Source organism: Rhinolophus hipposideros (assembly GCF_964194185.1).
Source record: "Rhinolophus hipposideros genome assembly, chromosome: 25".
Classification (NCBI taxonomy): domain Eukaryota; kingdom Metazoa; phylum Chordata; class Mammalia; order Chiroptera; family Rhinolophidae; genus Rhinolophus; species Rhinolophus hipposideros.
Genome location: NC_138071.1, coordinates 5,098,471 through 5,120,483, shown reverse-complemented (window position 1 = coordinate 5,120,483; position 22,013 = coordinate 5,098,471). Strand labels below are relative to the sequence as shown.

The following is a 22,013-nucleotide window of genomic DNA, read 5'->3' as shown; positions in this document are numbered from 1 at the left end:
AGTTCCAAATAATCAATAAAACAGTTAAGTATTGCTATCTAAGCTACTCAAAATTATATGCAGTGTTATTAGAAAATGACATTCAAAACCACAATTTTGGCAGCACTGAAATGTAGCATATAATTTTTGGTGTAAGAATTTATGTTTGAGTACAGCAAATTACATTCTCCAGTAGTGAGGCTAATTCACCTCTGAGGGGAATCCGGAACTTGTAATGTCTAATGTGGCAAATGGAACATACCTATCAAATTTAGAAAATGGAATTTTCCACTTGTCACCTTTCATACTGTCTAGTTGCCTAAAGTGACCCCAAGACAGATTGTTATGGTTGCCCAGAGCGTGGCCAGGTTACCCTGACCAAGAACAAGTGGGCAGTCTAACAATGGGCAGTCACCACAGCCTATGAGCAGACATTCATTCAAGTCAATGGGTTAGAACATTTTCTGATGGGATGAAAAGGTGGCTCAGGCAGACACCTGCGTTATGGTCAGCTTTGCAGCCACTGAAATGCCATTACTGAATAGATGATGTGGCCAGATAATATTATAAATTCCTAATGAATTCCTTGCAGCTCTCAGGCTCTCCAATTTGCACATTATATCTCCACTGCCTCTTGAAGGAGAAGGTACATCAGAACCAGAGCAGAGAAAATCAATTTTGGTCTTCCAAGTTTCAAAAATTGGCTTTTGGAGTCAAAGATTGATAGTTTGAAAATGTCAAGCCACATGTATATTGGGTTTTCAGCTTCAAAAGCCAAAGCCTGAAGGACTCAAAACACAGTGTTTATGAAAAAAAAAAAAAGGTAGCCATAGATGAACTTCTATGGAATAGAAACAGCTCCTCTCCCCACTCCACAATCTGACTCGTGAATGAAGGTAACAAGAGGGCCGAGACACCAGATCCTCTAAAAAGTAGTCCTGCTTTGCAACCAAACATTGGCTTTATTCTCAAGTAGATTTGGGGGATTTCAGAATGGAAGAGGCCTGTGCGTCAATTCCAAGGTGGAGCCCAGAAAGCAGGCATGCCTTAGAGAAGCTGCCAGGGCCTGGCGTGGCTGGGAGCCATGGAGTGAACATGGTTGCTCGGCATGGCTAGACACAGATGACATAATGTCAGATTTCCCTGTATTTCCAGAGGGGGCTGAAGGGACAATCCTTTGTACTCTCAGGGTCTTCCATGACTCCAGCATGGAAGAACCCGAGAGAGCTCATCAGAGGAGAGCTCACAGTCAAGACACGGACAAAGACTCAATCCGATTGAACTGTGCCCCTCTAGGTCAGATGGGAACCTCAGTGCCTCAGAGACAGTGAGCAAGACAAGAGATAGCCTAGGGCCAGGTGTTTCTTCCCCTAGTACCGTGGCATTCTGAAAACTCCACTCAGAACTTAGATCCACTTCTGGCAAGATCTCTGAGATTGTTTCTTTTACTCAATAGAACACATGTTCAAATGGAAAGTAAATTCAACTATAGCAAGAGGAAAAATGTATTTTTTAAACACTTGATTTCATAGCCAAAGATTCATAGCTACAACCAGGAGTGCACCCAGGTTTTGTGGAACCTAACCCTGAAGTACTTTGGAGGTGTCTTCTTAAGAAAACAATCAGAATTATGCACGTGTAATTAAGTATATGGCCTTTGGAGTGCAAGGACTTGTAGATTACGTTTTATGGACTTCCTGTTAAACTCACTGTGCCTATGACCTTTTTCAAAGCATTCCTTGTTAAAGCCTCCCCATTAATGCTTAGCTTAAAAAATCTTTGTTGGGGTGGCTGGTTGGCTCAGTTGGTTAGAACGCTGTGCTCATAACACCAAGGTCACCGGTTCAATTCCAACATGGGCCAGTGAAAAAGAAACAACTAAAAAGAAACAGCGATTTGACTTGGAGCTAATGGGTCCTGGAAAAACGCACTGTTCCCCAGTATTCCCCAATAAAAATTGGAAAAAAAAGTCTTTGCTAATCATGAATGAATCCATTGTTTCCCTCACATGCAGAAAGAGAATGGCGATGCTGTGATAGTTTAGCAGGTAATCTCGGCTGCAGTTGCACCCTTGTGCTTCTTGGCCTGAAAATATACATTACTATTTGGATTACAAGGAAGTTTCCATGGACCCAACTATGTTTAGTCTCATCTATTTTATTTCATTGAGCTTTTTAATCTAAGTTAATTCTTTCTCTGTTTTAGAATGTCTGCTAAACATTTTCAAGTGACATGTTAAAAATTGCTGTGCCATTGTCCAGCTGTCTAGATTGAGCTGGATGGAAATTCTAATTTGGCAATTATCTGAGTGACGTAAAGTGGCAAACTTCTAACCTTAAGCTTCTGCTTCCTATGCATAGAAAGGGTTTTTGGAGGAGAAGTGAGCGGCAGCTCTGTCTGGCCCACTAACAGCACACTCTGATTGGAGCTGGCCTCAGCATAAGTGGGAGCTCTTGTCTTAGATTATGAGAAGTAAATGATAAAGCCAAAAGGAGACTCAAGCACTGAGACACTGAACCTATTCTTTACGTGAAGAGAATAACGATATAATCTGTACAGATTTCTATAAAATTGGCCAAAATGAGGAGGGATTTTTGCTTGAGAATCATGTTTAAAATTTTTTGGTTTCATTATTTAAATGTATTAGGCTCCAAATATTTTCCTGAGTCAATCTTTAACATTGAGTCTCATTATCTTTATAAGAACATCTGAAGTTACTAATCTAAACATCAGAAGAACAAAGTCTTTTGGGAGTGTGATGGGAGTATAAAAGAATAGCTCCCCATCTCTTCTCAACCTTACTTTATAAGGGATATGTTTAAGTGAAAAAAAAAATGATTCCTGGTTTCTCTTTTCGCCTTTTGTTGACAAAGAGGGAAGAGAAAGCTTAAAGACCTTTCCAGAATAAGTCAGGAAGCCAAACTTTTCTCCTTTACAAAATTGTTGTTCTATATCCTTTTATTTTTGGTTGTTTAGAAACCAGGGTATCAAAATTACTTATGAACATCCAAACTACATGCCAGAATACCCGAAAAACTATGATAATAGAAAACATATTTTATAAGACTGAAATCTGGTCAACAACTGTAAAGAGATTTTATAACTGGTTGCTATAGGAAGATAGAAAGAAATACATGTGACGAGAAGCATCTGGAAAACTGACACAATGTGAAAAACATCACACATTTAAAAGAGAAATTTTCAAAATGTGAAATCAATAACAGGGCAAATTAACATGTTTTAAATCATAGATTCTTCCTGGTAGGCCCAAACTAACTGCCTTTCAGCACTCACTAATATGGATCCAACACCCAAGACCACAGTCATCAGCATAATCTTTAGGTCAGGCACGCAGACTTAAGAGATAAGGGTTTATCATGGACACAGGCTCTGCTCAAAACAGATTCTGGAAACTGGTCTATTTTTCTGTATGTGTCACGTGTGCCCCTAGATCACATAAAAAGTCAGGTACCATGTTGCTATAAATTATTAACATTAACAGCATAAGTGAGTTACATATGATATGCTATAAACTCTAACCCTTAGTAAATTATTATCACTCGCTATCTACACAAATGGTTTACATACTCTAATCTGTGGCAAATCACATGGCTAGTCAGTGTCACTTTTTCTGACTCAAGAAAGTTACAGCAATAGTGTTCTTGACATAAAAGAAAGAAAATCCATTAAAAATGACAAAGACTTGTCCGAAGTCAACACAGAGGTATCAGACATGTTACACTTATTTTCAATAATTAAGAGCTTTAACAATCATGGTTCTAAGTGAAACAACAGGCAAAAGACTCAAATTTACCTTTTTATGTGAAAGGTCTGACATCAGTCATTGAATCTACTACTCAAATTGGAGCTTACATAAACTCTATCTTGTGTTAATTTTTTTTTTATTTTTTAAAGCACATGACAAGCCATCAGCAAATGCTTGGTGAATGCAATTGAGTGTATGTGGTAATCACTAAAAATATTTCAAAAACACGTCAAGAAGAGGAGTCTAAAATGACATATCAAAATATTTTATCAAGGTTTTTACTATTTTAATAATGTAAAATGTTTCTCCAAGCCTCTTAATTTTGAAATATTGTGACTTTCCTATACTCTGTCAAGTATCGTCCATCATATGTCTTATAGATATATCAATGGTTGATGTATAGGACAGAAATGACTTGCTGATGGTCCATCAATTCCAAAGTAAATTCTATCCTATAGACCAGAAGTCAGGAAAACTGTGGCTCGATGGCCAAACTAGCCACACCCATTTGTTTTGCTCTACACTGGTGGAGTCTGGTAGTTCACAAGAGACCATACATCCTGCAAAGGTAAAAATAGTTACTATCTGACCCTTTATAGAAAATGTTTGCTGATCCCCTGCTGCAACTCACAGAAAATCAGAGCTAAAATGAAATTTAGAGATCATCTAATGCAGTGATTTACCAGTCTGGATACACATTAGAATCACCTGGAACACTTTTTTAAAAATATAGACGTCATGCCTAGACATCTTGCCCCTGACCAGGAGAACTGATTGAATTGGTCTTAGAGGACACTAAGTAATCTGTAATTTTATAATTCCTCATGTGCTGCCAGGTAGAAAACCTCTGATCTAATCCATTGCTTCTTGGTGCAAATGAGAAACTCTAAACCCAGGAAGGTGAAGTGATGAACACAAAGCCCAACAAATAATTTTCCAAACTTTCCAGCACTCCAGCAATGACGTAGGATTCTCATAAGCCTCTCCTACCAATGCAAGCCTCAAGAACATCTTAATGGCATGTTCTTTCTCTTAGTTGGTTCTAGCAACACACTGGTTCAGAGTTGTTTGATCAGCTCTGACAACTACACGGGGGAATGACTTCAACACTGGACTTCAGCTCTCAGGGAGAGTGGCAGCTATGTGTGACTCTCATGAGCCTCTGGAATAACGCCTGAACATGACAAGCAAGAGTTGAAATCTTTCACATGGAAAGGGTTCAAAAGAGAGAGAATGTCAGAGCTGGCAGGAACCTTAGAAAATTCCTAACCAAACCGTTTCATTTTACAAATGAGAAAAGTGAAGCCCTTGAGGGGGTATGACTTGGCCAAGGCCACACGACTTCTTGGTGGTAAGGCCAGAGTCGAATATAGAGTAGAAAACCACTCTGTAGGGTAGAAAGAGAATGGTGAGATGGAAAGAAGTCTTGGGACAGAGGTCATGAAAGGAAAATATACCACAAAGACGTGAAAACAGGAAAAAAAGACAGGTAAGTTCAGGAGACCACTAAAATAAGGCAAAAGATTAGGAGAAATGTACCCTCCCCTCAGATTCTTATAGCAGAAACTGTTTTCAATACAAGAGAATTAGGCATTAGGAGCAAAGAAGAAATGCCAGGTTCCCTTTTTCTCTTCCCATCAGGTGTCTTGTTCGTCGCTGTACAATTAGTCACTTGATCTTCACTGGAACCCAAAATAAACACAGGCGATGAAAGGACAAAGGAGAAACAGAGGGAGTTTCTATTGACAGAAAACTCTTCTCAGATTGCATCAATCGTGCAAGAACTTTCTGGAGCCCCATTGACTGGAATCTAAATGTAAGCCTTGCTGAGACACAGTCTTCCCTGCTCGTCCTGTGGTTTTCTTTCTCTTGTGTTATTAGGAACACACAGTACAGCAGGGAAGGTTTCTCTGCTGATGCTGTTGGAGAATTAAGGAAAGCGGATGATACTCACATGCTCAGATCTTGTAGTCGTGTTCACTACATGGTAGACAGCCCGTAAAGGACATAAACTGTCAACTGCCTCATTCAAACAATGAAACTACAAGTGTTGACAAGTTGTGAGTCACTAGATAGCTGGATATCACTAAATCTGAGCCGTCACCTTTGCACCCCTTAGCTCTTACTTATGTATTTATGTATGTGTGTATGTATTTAACCTTCATTCATTCGTGGAGCAGAAAGACAGATATCCATTGCCTATTTAAGATACAGAATGCTTACACAGCTAACAATAAGAGATTGAATATGGTACTAAAAATGGCATGTATCCTGTGAATCCATAGGAAATAAATCAGTATACAGCTTTGTTAAATAAGAATGCAAAAAATTTAAGATAATTGCTTTAGCAATAGAAACTATAATCTATCTAGTACTTGAAGCATGGAGTTAAAAGGAATTAACACTTCTCTTTTCATTCCATCTACAGAATGGTATGAGATATATAATTGAAATGAATAGGGAGACGTATATACAATTCATGTTAAAATGAACAGTGAATTAGAAATAGCAATTTTTAAAACACTTTGATATCAATTGACATAACTGGAAATTCCCTAACATGGGGGATTAGAGTGGGAATTATTAAATTAGACACTATGAAAATTTTACTATTTTAAAAAAATTTCTGGGGTAGTTCACAACCTCTTAAACTATAGTAGTCCTCACTTATCATCAGTAGGTTCTATGACTTTAAGCAAAATGACATAATGAAACCAATTTTACCATAGTCTAATTTGATATAAACAAAACTTAAGTTCCTAGAGCATCTCATCAACTTTATAATGAAATACCATTGAATAAAACAATGTTATTTGAGGACCTGCTGTATATTGTTCATAAGGTGACAATGTTCAGATAATTTATTTCCCAACCTACTACATAAAGTTGGCAGATTAGTAGATAGAATAGACAATTTGTTTCCTTTTAATGGTCTCTTGATATCCCATTTGTACTTTGAGGAGCCTCTGGACAAAAGCTTACAGCCTAAAACATCAAATCTCCTGGAAGATATTCTATCACTGTGTTTTGTGAACACATGGAGGTGTCGAGTGGCAGCTGGACATGTGTTTGGAGAGCAGGGGAGTAGTCTAAACTACAGATATGAATGCGTCATTCATTAGGAGATAGTTTTGGAGTTAGATAGCAACAGCTAGAGAGCGTGTAGATAGAAGAGGGCTGCAATGTAGCTGAGGTTTAGAGATCTGCGAGAACAGGGGCCAGCAAAGAGGACTGAGGTGGACCCAGAGGAGCAGGGAAACCAGGAGGGAACAGCATCGTGAAAATAGGACAAGAAAGTATCACAAGAAGAAAAGATTTGTCCATGGTAAACATACTGCTGAGAGGGAGACAGGGACATGGGCTCTGGTAAGGTGCTGGTCCCGAGTCATGGTGTGATGGAATGAAGTGGAGTAGACTGGGGGGGGTGGGGGGGAATGGAGACAGGCCTTCCTTCTAGAAGTTCTGTTGTAAATAGGTCAATGAAATGGAGTGCAAGCTGGAGATCAAAAGAAGGTGGTTTAAAGCTAGGGAGAAAGATCCCACAAAGGAGTTAATCACATATTACTGGCCTTCCTATAAGAGCAAAGACACAGAAGGAAGGTACAGCCTATAAGGAGAGGTGCAGTAGGGTGGTGCAAGTGGTGGGGAGAAATGACAGAATTCCTTCTGGTTGCATCTTTTTTTTTCCCCTTTGAAGTACTTAGCAAGGTCATTGACTGAGAGTGCAGGAAGTGGAATTATTGGGGCACCTGAGAAGAGACAAGAAGGTGGGAAAGAACTACCATAGGGGATAAAATAAAGAATTTATTAGGCTTTTCCTGCTCCGGCCCCAGAGGCAGCAACTGTCGCAATGTTGATACCAAGAAGAACCGGATGGCCACTGAGAACTCTTTTCTAAGGAGGAGGTGATGGTGGCTGAGAAGGACGTTCACGTGCCTAAACACCCAGGCTGGCACAGAAGAATGTGCCTGATCATCACGTCGTGAAGGCCATGCAGCCTCTCAAACCACAAGGCTGTGTGACAGAACAGTTTACTGGAGACATTTACTGACCTTACCAATGAGAGGAGCCAGAATCTCCATGATTGCCTCCACCTGCCCCCACCCCTCACCCCGAGATTGTGCCTGCAACCTTGGCCACAGCCGGCCTCAGTCAGGCAGGCCAAGGCCCAAAGGTCTGGAAGGTGAGTGACCTGCAGGACTCACAGGAAAGGACGCTGACAGACACCTACAGACAGAGCGCTGCCGCCTGCACTCACAAGGAGGCCGAGGCCGGGGCTGAGTCAGCAACGGAATTCTAGTACAGAGACGGATTGATTTGGTCGTGGACGTGGTCAACCAACTCATTCAAGTTGGGAGGGATTCTTTTGTGTTGAATAAATATGTGGCCAGAAAATTTAAAAAGAAAGAATTTGTTAGGAAAATGCAATAAAAACGTTGTTGGCCAGTGGTGAGGGTCGATATTTCAGATGTGTAGTCGGTCATAAACACAAAGGGATTAGAGGAAGGGATGAGGAAGTGTTATCATCCAAATATTACCTTTACTGGTCGCAAGCTAATGAAACGTAGGCATCTGGGTGTAAGCAACGGATGAGCCATAAAGAAAAGTCATATTGCTATTTTTATAACTTCGTAGTTCTGTAGACGTTTGACTCTGTCCATGTCTGACCTAGGCCAGTTGGGGAAATGAAATATTCTTTCCAAGCCTAAAGATTTTTTTTCCTCGGGAGCCCAGTATTGAAATACTAAAAGCATGTGTCAAACAAAACATCCTGTTTACTACATTTTAAACTCAGATAAATTCAGTTAACAAATCAGGAAAGTAAAATAAGAACATACTGAGTTTTTAAGCCAGAGGTCGGAAGGATCTTTATTGTTAAGATCACTCAAGTGTGAAATTTGAGGGCACAGTTACTTCCCCTCCTACCTCAACATATGCCAGGTGAAAATTTAAAAATTATGGTATAACTTGAGCAATTGCATGGGTGAAAGCAGTCTGATGGGAATGAATAGCTAAATAAATGCCCACCAAAGCCCAGGAAAGACCACTTGCATTATTTAGCAGGGAAATAAAAACTAACATGATCACTTCGATATTCAAACAAATGAACATGGTTTCTAAAGATGAGATCAAATGCAAATATTGACACTTTTCAGAGATTGCATTATAACACAATAGTTCTTTGCAACAATACTTATAACAAGATGAAAGACACGATGTCAAAGCACAGGTCACAAAGGCCAGGATGCCCAGGTGAAAACTAAAGAAGTAAAAATACCGGAGGGACACTTTCATGGAGATTGGACACGCAGAATAGAAGCGCAACAAGAAAGGTTTTGATATCAATGTGTAGAGAATGTTACAAAAACCAAGAAAAGTAATATGGCAAAGAGAGAGGAATTGTGCATAAAAAGGTGAAGAGATTTTTTACATAAAGAAAGAGGGGAAGTGATGAGGATTTTAATTGTCAAGTCAAAGTTGTAGAAAATTGGAACAAAGAATTAAATGCAAGTACAATATTTGTTTGCTATTCTCCTATTTGCCAACAGAAATATTTTTAAGTACCTTTATGAGGCCCAACCCCAAAAGCATAGAGTTATGTAAGGAGATGAATGAGTCTCTAAAAAGAGCTGGTCAAACTAAAAATAATAATAATAATAATAATAATGTTAAAGGAAAAGAGATAAACCCTACTCTAAATCATGCTCAGGTTAAATCACATTTCAAGAATTATTAAAATGCTTTGGTTAAATAAAATATTAAGACACCTGGGCAAAAAGAGGGCACTTAAAAGTTTTTTTTTCCCTAGAATTATTTTTTTATAATGATATTTGCTCTAATAAGAATGGATTATACAAATGTCACAGCTGAATGAATGTGTGTGGCCTGAGAACGTGGACTTTCTCAGAGAATGAGAAAGGGAACTTCAGCTGTAATAATATAGTCATTCTCAACGTGGGTTTTGAGACCCTCTACCAGTGTTGTCACAGATGACTAAGTTTACATACAGTACTCCAGACAGGTCAATAAAAGTTGATGATTAAACCATCAGACACACTACACAGTCTGAATGGAAATTATGTATGTGTTTTTTTTTTTAATAAAAAAGGGAAATTTGCCTTGCTTCTTTAGTCTCACTCTTGCTGCTGTGGGATTACTGCCTCTGACACAGTGTTCACTCCTAAACATAACTGAAGGCACTGCATTCTAGGAGAACAAGACAAGAGAAACAATAAAACCAAGGTATGATCTTTGTACAAACCAATAAAGTATGCAAATATGTGACAATATTGACCCAGCAAAAAAAAAAAAAATAGATTAACATTTTAAGAATGAGAAAGGAGCTATCACCAAAGACTGTGGAAATTTTGAAAATAAGAAAAAAATGTTATAAAAGATATAATACTGATAAATTTGAAAACTCAAGATAGGGCAGGATTTCTTAAACAAGATACCAAAAGCACAGAACGAACATAAATGATTAGTAAATTGAACTTCACTGAACTTAAAAGCTTCTTTTCATCAAAAGACATTAAAAGTCAAGCCAATGACTGGAGGACCATGTTTGAAATGTATGGAACTGACAGTTGATCCAGAATTCATACACTCCTACAAATCAATTAAGAAAAATCCCAGTCTATTTGAAAAATGGGCAGGAGACATGAATAAGCAATTAACAGAAGAGGAAACTCAAAGACCAATAAATATGTATTAAGCTGCCCTATCTCCTTAGAAATCATTTCACTTCCATCAGATTGCCAAAACCAAAAAAGCCCGACAATATTGTGTTGTATATCATAGCTATGGACCTATGAAAATTATTACTTTCTTGATGGGAATATAAATTGGTACAACAGATTTGAGAACAATGTGGCACAAACTAGTGAAGCTGAATGTGGGTAAATTCTATGACCCAGCAATTCCACTCCTGAGTAATTTGTCCTAGAAAAACCCTGGGCTTTCCAATTCTCCCCGCACCATTTATTGAAGAGGCTTTTTTTTCTCCATTGTATGTTTTTGGCTCCTTTGTCAAAATTTATCTGTCCATATTCATATGGGTTTATTTCAGGATTTCAATCTTATTCCCTTGATCTGTGTGTCTGTTTTTCTGCCAATACCATGCTGTTTTGATTATTGTCACTTTGTAGTACAAATTGAAGTCATGGAGTGTGATACCTCCAACCTTGTTCTTTTTTTTTAGGATTGGTATATGCACACTACTCTGCCATAAGAAAAGATGAAATACTGCCATTTGCAACAACATGGATGAATCTTGAGATTATACTAAGTGAAATAATTCAGACAGAAAAAGTCAAGAACCATATGACTTCTCTCATATGTGGGATATAAAACTGGAAGCAACAAAGAAACAAGACAAGCAAAGAAACAAAAATTCATAGACACAGACAAAAGTTTAGTGGTTACCAGAGGGTAAGGGAGAAAGGGGGATGGTAGAAGAGGGTGAAGGGGGTCAAATATATGGTGATGGAAGGGGAACTGATTATGGGTGGTGAGCACACAATGTGATATATAGATGACGTATTGTAGAAATGCACACTTGAAATCTAGGTAATTTTACTAACTACTGTCACCCTAATAAATTGAAATAAAAAAAAGAAGAAGAAGAAGATTCCTGGCACAGAGACTGTGCAATAATGTACACTGCAGCACTAGCTCTTGGTTGTGGCTATCAGTGTGGAGGAAAGAAGAGATAAGGATTTAATGAGAGATACATAGTGGCCTTATATTTATCTGCAGTGTTTTATTTCTTAAGCTGGGGGTTGGGTATACTGTTGTCCCTTATGCTAATACCTATACTTTTTAGTTTGTCTGAACTTTTTCATAAAAATTTAAAAGATAACAATGACTTACCAAGCTATCCACATCTATGCTGGAGTTCACAGCCCACTGCAATGTACTCATGATATTCATGGCTAACGTTAGAATAATGCCAACCGTGCCTTCTCTTTCACCTATAGGTGGAAAAAAGATAAACAAACTTTGTTCTAGTTCTCTTCTGTGAACCCCTGTATTTATATCTCTCTTAAGGCATTTGTCATTTAAAGTTACATTTCAATTTTGTGCCAGTTTAACCATCTTTCATCTCAGTTTGGCATAGCATCTACCACGAGTAATAATGCCCTGCCTATAGGAAGTATTCAGCCAATGTTTCAAATCAGAGAGTGAAGATTAGGAAAGAGTTGCCCTCTTTTTAAGTGTTTCAGATATTATAGGGGCTGTTGGTTTTGGGTAGATACCATGTTTATCTCCTCTGCTATTACTCTGTAAGTAATAACACGTTCAAAGACTATAGTGGATAATGGAAGAAAAGGCCTGTGTCTCAATGAGCTCATCTACAAAGAAGTCGAAAGCAGGGGAAGGTGTGAGCAGCATCCAGAAGATGTTTAGCTGTGCTTTGTGCCTTTATGAGTACTGTCTCTGCTCCCCAGATACTGTTGGGGAAAAAGTGGACTTCAGAGTTTCAACGGCAAGTCAAAACTCATGGGTCTGCCCTTTGGAGAGACAAGACCGCTATGTTTGGTTTTTAAAAAAGACAATACTAGTTCACTCAGTGCTTAATTAGACTAAATAGGTTTTCAGGGCTGGGTAGAACCACTGATTAAAATTCATAAATATTCAGTATTTATGGCCATAAAAGTTTGCTAATACAAATTTTCTTAAGTTATTATCACTTAAGGTTATCAAGTCTCAATTAAGAGTCAGTCCTTGCAGCTATTATGCATAATAAAATTGTCATAGGGTTCCAAAATTGGAAGAAATAATTCATCTTATTACTATTAATTGAAATTTTTGCTTCCACAATTCCTCTAACAGAAGATAAAGCATACACAGCGAGTATATGCTTTTAGTACTAAATCACTTATTCCCAATAGGGAAGATTTAGTCAGGATCCCAATATATTACTCATTCTGAAGATTAAGAGAAGAGTAAGATAACGTTTGATAGCAATAAGAATAATAAGCAATGTAAGATTTACGGGTATTTATTATGAACCAGGCACTATATTAAGAGTTTTGTACAAATTATCACATTTAATACTCACAGAACTCGAAAATGAGGGCGTTAGAGAAGTTAATTAATGTGTACGAGTTAATAGAGCTGAACACCTTGATATTCAGTGTGTGGTTAGCATTCATGCTTGCTAGGCATCTGATCTGATTGACAGGTCCTAAAGTACATGGTTGTTAAATGCTTTGACTATCACCCCGGTAAATCAGGCCTCAGTCAGATCTTTAACCATTATGATATAGCACATGATATATAATTGTTAACAAACCGTCATGTATGTAATTAAGCCTTCTTTGATCCTCTTTTCAATAACTTAAAGGAAAAAAATGTAAATTCTGAACCTAAAAGGAAACTTTATTTTTTGTTTTAAATGTTGCCCAGGATTACCATATGCTGAGGGTTCATTCGCCTGCTCACTTGGAGTCATTTTCCACTGCCCCGGCTGAGAGAACAATGAATGTGGGGGACCTACTACCCTCACAGCAGCTGCGTGGACTGCGGGGGGTGGGGGGGACCCCTGGGACCAAATGAGCCTATTTCTGTTCTCCCCTGGATGTTGTAACTGGACAGAGGAACTCTGCTGTTAATTCTGGGGGCCTGAATGGAGAGGCGACATAAAGTCACTGTGCCACAGCCCCCGTACAGCAGGAAAACCAGTCTTCAAAGAGGGAAATAAATGAAGCAGCTGCAGAAAAGAAGGGACAGAGGCCAGCGTCTGGCCTCAAGAGACGGGAAGAAGAGCTGAGTTTGTCTCTCAGGGCCGATCCCATTTCCTCTGGAGGCCAAGCATGCTTCCTGCCCTAAGGCTCTGCCAGAAACACCCATAGCGCTCCAGCTCACGCCTCATTTTGATTTGAGCAGGATTCTGTTCATATAGCCAAACAATCCTTCAAATTTGGTAATTGCTCTGAGCCTTTGTCCACTGTCATATCCGTATACATATTTCAACACTTCGTAAAACAGTAATTCAAATTCTTAATTCTGAAGAGCTCACTTATCTATATATATATTTATTTTACTTATGAAATATTTTGTGTGTTTTATCCAAGATCCTAAAATTCAGCACATTTCTGCTTGAAAAATATGGCACTTTTATCTAACATTTCACATAGGTGGCAGTTTTTCGTCAAGTAAAATTCTCATTAGAATAATGAATTTTACTAACTGGTTGTTAAAAGAACAAAACCAGGGATGGGGTGTGTGTGTGTGTGTGTGTGTGTGTGTGTGTGTGTGTGTGTGTGTGTCTTTTCCCCTATTCAGAGAGCCCCTTATTAAAGAGATCTATTATTTTTGAATTCTTTACCAGTATGAGAGTCAAGAGATGATCCTTTTCAATCACATATGTGTTACCTGACACGCTGTATATCTCAGTTTTTTAAACCATAAAGCAGGGGTAATACAATACTATGGACAGCTCTAATTTAAAGAAGTCATTAATTCAACAATAAAATAATAGAAGTGAAAGTCAAGGAAATTATTTGTTCAACAATAAACTAACAAATGTTTTGCTTAACAAACTCCCCCCAGATTTGTTTAAAGATATCTAAAATTTTTAACCAATAGAATGTAGCATTTTACTAGTTGACAGAATTTTAAATTAAATGTTTCGCTAAATGGCTAACAAGTTCATAGTACCTGTTGTTAAAATAGAAATGAAGGTAACAGCAATGAAGAAGATGACGAAAATCATCTCTATTCTCATTTGGAACCAGCGCAGTGTGGACAGGTATAAGAACCAGTTGGCAGTATGTAAATTCAAAGCTTTGTGGAACAGAGTTTCAAAGTAAGGCTGACGTCCGAAGGCACGCAGTGTCCATAGGCCTTTTAAGCTTGTAACCAGATGAGTGAAAATTGGACTCCTGCCTGTGAAATATTCCCATAGGAAACAAGGCAAATCATGTAAATACATAATACAAATTCTTACGACCATGTATCTATCTGATAAAGATTAGCTTAAAAGTTAATCCAACAGCAATGTCACTGGTTTAGGGAGGTTTTCATTCTGGTACCATACTTGGAATAGATGCAATGTGTTATTTTTTAATGAGTTACCTCCTTTTCTACTTGGCTACCATGGATGGGAACTTATAAAATCACTGCCATTATTTATTGATGTTTCTTGGCTACCACTGAGCATTGTTTTTCTGGCTAATCCTGAATTAATCACTGCTGAGAGGAAATGTTTTTCTCTTAAGGCAATTTATTCAAGGCCTTGATTAAGAATGATTATACGACTTAATTGAGCAAATAACCTTCAATGCAGAAACACCTGGAAATTTATCGCCTGAAAACGTACCTGCACCAAAGCTGTTACTGAAAAACATACTTCCTTTCAAACAGCTCAACCTCAAGCAAGGGTTTGGAGGACAAAAAGGAAGGGTGTTTGAAACAAGAGGGAAGAATTCTGTCTGGTATCGTTTGGGAACCCAGACAAACCTTCAGTAACAGTAGAAGAATCATTTTAAAATCTAATTTACATCAGTAAATTAGGAATGAATATCCCATACACCAACGCTGATCAGACTCTATACAGTCGTTTTAAAACCAAAACGAACTCACATGGTCTTAATGAACAAAAACAATCTATGTATACTTTGTAATTTACTGTTTGCTTTTATATACACACACTTTTTAAAAGTCACCGTTATATAATGCAAGAGTTTAAAGGCAGGAAAAAAGTTTTAGAAAAGCAGATTAATAATAGAGAATCACAAGTCGCTCTTGTGGATATTTCCCGAGGTGACCGTTGGACCGTCAGCATCACACCTTCAGATTCCAGTTGTTTGAGTTGCTGGGAGGTCTGAAGGAAGTAGGCTCTCAATATCACAAAAGCAATGATCACTGGCACCGTTGCTAGGAAGATGTAGGGCTGTAAAGCCGAGACCACGACTACAGCTCCAATCACAATTAATACCAACTGTAGGATTGAAGAAAACACGTTGGTGAGTAAAGATTTTCACATTGCAAAGTGGACAAGGTATATTTCTAAATGAGCTCTTCATACTCTGCTCAATTCTCAGTAAGGAGCACGCACCTTCCTACTAGGAAGTCTGTTACCTCAAAATACGTTTTTTATCTTTTCCATGAACATTCAAAAAATTGTTTAGGTCCCTCATAATAACATTTTGAAGTCCTGAAAACAAGGTGATCTTGGATCTCAGAATGTTCTAATTTCCTGTGTACTTTAAAGTGTGTGATAAATAAATTTTATAGGGTGATTCTTTTTTCTAGCCTGACCCTCTTTTAAAATAAACTTTATTTTGAGATAATTTTAGTGTGAATGATGTGAAATTTTAGCATTTATTTTGCTTAGACAATTTCTGAAAATGGTGCCTTCATCTTGGAGTCTTTGAGTCAGAAAGATCTCGCTTAAAAGTAGATTTGGTCATTTGGGCAAGCTACTTAACTTCTCTGAAACTAATTTTCTCATAATGAAAAAAAAATCCTTAATAAATGTTACTCCCCTTCCTAAAAATTCTGTTCCTGTTCCTTAAAAGAATTGGAGGTGACCTACGGGCTCAAAAATGATTTTAACAGTGTGGCTGATTTAATTTGAAATTAGACAATCTTTTCTATCTCATATGTCGTCAAAATGAATGTTGTATTTCAGTCAAGCCTATCCATTAGAGATATCTCTTCACATTATCCACCAAAAAGCTGGAAACAACCCAGGTTGACATTCACGGAAACAAGCAACCATACTGGTGTTCTTCAGGCTCAAGTTAAAGGTTTAAATTCTTTATTTCCACGCAACACTAAATCCACACATTTTAAAAAGAAAAAAAGTCTGCTTAGTGAGTCTAGCCAGGGCACACTTGAAACGTATATAATTTTGCTAACCAATGTCACCAAAATACAATTTAATAAACATTTTTAAAAGTTTGCTAACATTTGCTTTGCAATAACCCATTTGAATAAAGTATAAATAAACTGTCACAACAAGGGTTAAAAAATAAACTTATCATAATATCTATATAATAATCAGTGATCCAATTCTCCACCAATTTCTATGGTGACACATGCAATTTCCAGCTAATTAAATGAAAAAGAATATTTTGGCAGATGGGAGCGGAGATGTAGCTAAGAACTAATAAATCGTCTTTGAATAGGTTGTTATTTTCATCTAAAACTTCAGATGATCATATCTCAATGACACTTTTCTAGGAAAAACATCTCTACATCTCCAATCATCAAATTATGCAATACCAGCCCCTCCCTCATTCAACAATTATTCAGAGAAATCTTTCCTGTACCAGATACTGAACTAAGTACATATGATGACTCAATGATCTCAGGGAAGTCTCCCCCATTGCCTTCTTGCCCTCCAAATGCCATCAGCCAGTGACAAAGCCCCAAATGCCCATGACAAGACTTCATCCATGGGAAACTATAGTTTTTAACCAAGGATATCTTTTCTCAGAAATAGAATCTTTTGAGAAAAAAAGAAAAATTAAGTTGTAAGCATGATTAAGTAGGTAATATGTTTTCATTTAAATGGACTATCATATTAAACACCAGCCAAATGCTGCTGCATTGGCAGCATGAAGATATTCGGCTACTTTGTTAGGATCAGATCCTTGTTTGCTGTTGACAATTGTAAACGGTACGATATTCATCTGACTTGTGCTATTTTTACCACATATCTGGGTAGTAAACTAAGATATCCCACTGGGTTAGAGAAGAATGGAGAAGGTGAGTACAACTGGAAGTGAGGAACCATTCACAAAACAGATTTCTAGCAATTATAATCATCTAGAATATAGCTCAAACTGGGAAACAAGTGAAAAGCCTAAGCATTGAGGAAAATTATTTGCTCAGAAGAGGCCATCCTTAAGCACTAAAGTCAGAAGCTAATAATTTAGCACTGTGTGCAAAACTAAAGGCATTGGTTCAATATATTTGATATTCTAATTACACACACACACACACACACACACACACACACACACACACACACAAACCCTTAAATTCTGTCCCAGTTTTTAATTCACAATGGGTAAGAAACAAGGCATTTCAGACCAGGTGTATTAGTGAGAGAACCACAAAGTAAACAAGAGGGACTTCGGGACAAAGTGAACATGTGAGCACAGATTTCTAATTCCCATTCATACTTACACAAATCCGAACCTTTGTGAAACGAAAAAACATTAAAAAGACTTTAAAACTTGCAAGGCACCATCCACTCATTCTCCCAGGAAGTGGGCAGCACATTTCACCCACCAAAGACAGTTCGAAAGCATTCCTGACACTGAAGGTTACCTAGCACTGCCTGTGAAACTGGGCTAATAAGAATAAAAAATCCTTTGAAATCAGTTAATTAATTAATTAATTAATTAGTTAATTAATAAGAGATAAGGAAATTAATACCTATTTAAAACCATGCACTGAACACCAGATTTGGAATTCATAAATAATAGTGAGTCCTTGATAATTTTAAGCAAAGGATTAATGGGATTAACAGAATGAATAGGAGAAAAAATGTGCAAGATTCAGTAGAGATCAAAGTAGCAGCACTTAGAGTATAATCCTGTATTAGGTTAAGAGAGAAGAAATCAAAAAAGGACTAAACGTTCTGAGGCCTGAGAAAAGAAAAATTCAGTATTTTAAAATATGTAGGCTTTTGTTACATGAAAAAAATATATCATTCACCCAAACATAGAGATAAGTAGGAGCTAGAGTAAAGTTTTTCTCTGTTTGGCTTCAAGCTCAAATTTGTCCCATATGGGCCACTTCTATGCTAATTTGAAGCATATAACTTTAGTACTGAACGTGACCATCATAGATTTATCTTGTTCCTTCACAGGTTGGAAACCTGAGACCCTCAGATATTAAGTATCTTCTTAAGGTAAAATAAATAGTGGTACCTGCAGAATAGAATCTAGAATTTTATTTTCATTATATGATGTTCCAACCCAGAGAGCAAATTTGCGAGAACTGTATTAAATGTTAGGAAATAGAGTAAATAGAAATGATGTGTTTTTTTTTTTAAAAAAAGAAATTTACAGGTATACTTTATTGTGTACAAAGATCATGTCCTGAAATGTTGCGATTAGAATTAAATTTTACTAATCAGAACATAACTAAGTATAACCAGAGGAGCTCACAATTTAAAGGAGTACCTGTGATGAATTTTTTAATAAATCAGAATTAATCAGATTTTAACTGTATTTTATTGTCATATAGTATGCTTCCTTATTGTGAGACCCTCCTATAAATAAAATAGAGAAATTAAAAGAGCCCTTCCCAACCACTGTGAAGCAATATCTAATGAATCCCAGCATTAGAACTTGAGCAGAAATTACTGAAATTGCTGTAAGAGAAAGGATTTGAGAGCCATCACATGGGTCAAAAAGTGTTAATTTATAAAATAAATACTTAAAAATTAACTCTCCCCAAGGTTTTTTTGAAGTGAGCCTTATACCGATTCAGAAAATACTCAGCAGACTACTAAAGTAAAACAACAACAACAACAACAAAAAATCATGAATTCTTTTGCAATCATGTCAAGATGCCCATTTTCCAGTTTGTACCTCATTTAATAATCCTGTGTTTGGGACTAGTCATGTACATTCCTGGAACAAAGAACAAATGTCTAGCATTTAAAGGAAGACACTGAGAACGCTCCTTCCAATGCACGAACTCAAAGCATCAGTTAAAAGTTTCCAGCCACTGCTGCTGAGTTATATCCCCAAACAGAGCAACTGAAGGAAATCCAAAGTGCTAAAAAGTTCATTTGGAACAGCTACTGTGTTTGTGCCAATCATTCCACAGGAGGCAAACCGACAACGGCTTTTCTGCACCTGCCAATGTCGGCTGTGTATACACACCAATGTGGTAGCCCTTATTTTGTTGTGCAGTTTCTCTCAAATAAAGTATTGTTATTGGGGTGGAGTGTGAAAGTGAGTGGGAGGAAAGACTGACTCAGTCCTAGGATGGGCTGCATCCTGTTCCAACTGTCTCTCCAAGGAGATCACTAAGACTGTGGTATTTGCTCTCTGGGGCTCAACCTACGCCAGATAGGAAGCTGTTTTCCAATCTGGTCCAACAGCCAAGCTTATTAATTCACAATCCTCCTCAAGTCCTGTCACGAACGGAGACCTAAGGTGGCATCCCCAAACTCCCAGTCATCTCTGTCCCCCCCTTTCCCTCTTCGCTCCCACCCCAGAGCCATGTGCTCGGAGCCAGGCTGCCCTGCAGGCCTCTGCATATCTGCCACCCAGCGCTAGTCCTCACCAGTCCTGAATGTTTCTTTCCCCTTCTCGAAAACGTATGTCCTTCTGTCGCTGGGCCACGGTCCTGATCATGAGGTTACTTCGTAGCTGGCTGATCTGTGCTGAAGTGTTTATGGCTGAGACTGGTGGAAACTGTCGCGCACCAAGGAACTGATCCTCCTTTTCATACGGGCCCTTTGGAGGTGGGTGACTTCCACCAAATAGTGATGCCAATGTCCAAAACGTCCTATTTCATGGACAGTGATTTGGGGGAACAGGTGTGTTATACTTCTCAAATCACTCCCAAGTAGACAGGTACGTGTAAATGTGGGATTGCCTTGGGCTTGGGTCAGGGAAAGAGTTTTGACTTACCACTGAATTTCCTAAAAGTATGCCTTCTTTGAAGACTTTTGGTATTGACAGAATTCATACAATAGGGCTTCAACTCTCAGTCAAATGAAAAATAAGCAAAAACTCATTGATCTCTTTTTCTCTACTCATTTTTTAAAGTATGAACAACTGCACACACTCACAATAATACTTATTTTTACAAACCTGGATGAAGTCAAACACGGTGAGAGGCAGAAGATCGTCCAAAATTGCTATGTCTTTGGAAAATCTATTAAGAATCCCACCTATAAAATAAAAGGCAAATTCCTTAAAAAACAGTAATCTTAAAAAGACATATCACTATTTGATAAATATGATGAATTTGGGTCATAGCAAAAGCATCCAGAACTCAGATAATTAGCATTTAGTCAGATAAATCAGGACTGAGAAAGCTTTAATGTTGTACAAAGATTCTAAGTAACTACATGTTCAACTTATTGTCTCCCACTTTTAAACCTTTATAAAATATAGACTGCTGTAAGATTCAGGCAAAAACTAATGTCTTTCGTGGAGCCCTTACCACAAATTACGTCAGGAATGGGCACTCAACCCACCCAGTCTCACTTTGCAAGCCTGAGTTTGTAATTCCCGGACATGCTCTCATTCCCTCACACCTGCAGTCCACGCCCTCCAGCTCCCCTCTCCTTCTCTGACTTCCATGCCTTTCGGATTCATCCCTGTCCGACCCGTGGCTGCCCCCAGCCCTTGCCTGCCCACTCCGTGGGCCTCCTCTGCCGTGTCCTCTCGTTTCATTCTCTTCACTGGCAATCTAAGCCTCAACCTGTCTTCTAAAGTCTAGAGCCACATTTATAAGTCTGATACTTTTTTCCTTCAATGCAAAAGAGTCACATAGGAAATGTCGACTATGTGCTAGACACAGCGCTAGGCATTGAGGAGACAGAGGTGAATAAGCCGTGCTCCTTGCCCTTGAGGAATTTGTTGTTGGGGCGGGGGAGGGGGGAGTGAAACCTATAATTAGATAAAATGCAATACTGTACAAAGTGATATTGAATCTTATCATTCACCCTCCCCCCCATGAAGTACAGGATAAAGTCCAAAATTCTTAGTTTAATATTTAATGCCTCCCAGGATTTGGCCTTAAATCACCTAGCTAATATAAGCTCCCTCTACTCAAATATTCTGTTTCAGCCAAATTGGTTTATTGTTTGTTAAATTTATTTTTACTTTTACTTGACGTACCATAGTATATTAGTTTCAAGTGTACAACATCGTGATTACACATTTATATATCTTACAAAGTGATCACTCCGATAAATCTAGTACTCATCTGATACCATACATAGTTATTATAATTTTATTGACTATATTCCCCATGCAATACTTTACATAACTAATTGTATTTTTACTAAATCCCCACATCAGTTTACTCTTTAAATACACTCTACACTCTCCCACCTCTCTGCCTGTCCCATGTGATTCCCTCTGCCTGAAAATCCTCTCCCCTCATCTCTGTTTCTCAAAATCTATGTCATCTTCCTGGCCCAATTCAAATGCCTCTCTTGCAAGGAAGCATCAGTATTTGCTCCGGCTCAAACTAACCCCTTCCTCTTCTGGACACACTTAGTACCTTTAACACAAACTAACCCCTTCCTCTTCTGGACACACTTAGTACCTTT

General features: G+C 38.1%; 1 protein-coding gene across 2 annotated transcripts in view; it reads right to left on the bottom strand.

Moving 5' to 3' along the window:
- The window catches only part of CFTR (CF transmembrane conductance regulator), a 203,313-nt gene that overhangs the window by 84,289 nt on the left and 97,011 nt on the right, over positions 1-22,013 (bottom strand). For both annotated transcript variants that reach the window (XM_081038789.1, XM_081038790.1), the window contains exons 18-21: positions 20,542-20,621; positions 15,542-15,692; positions 14,411-14,638; positions 11,618-11,718 (exon numbers count right to left, since the gene is read on the bottom strand). In XM_081038789.1, coding sequence (XP_080894915.1) covers positions 11,618-11,718; positions 14,411-14,638; positions 15,542-15,692; positions 20,542-20,621 — 560 coding nt within the window. The remainder of the gene's footprint in view (positions 1-11,617; positions 11,719-14,410; positions 14,639-15,541; positions 15,693-20,541; positions 20,622-22,013) is intronic.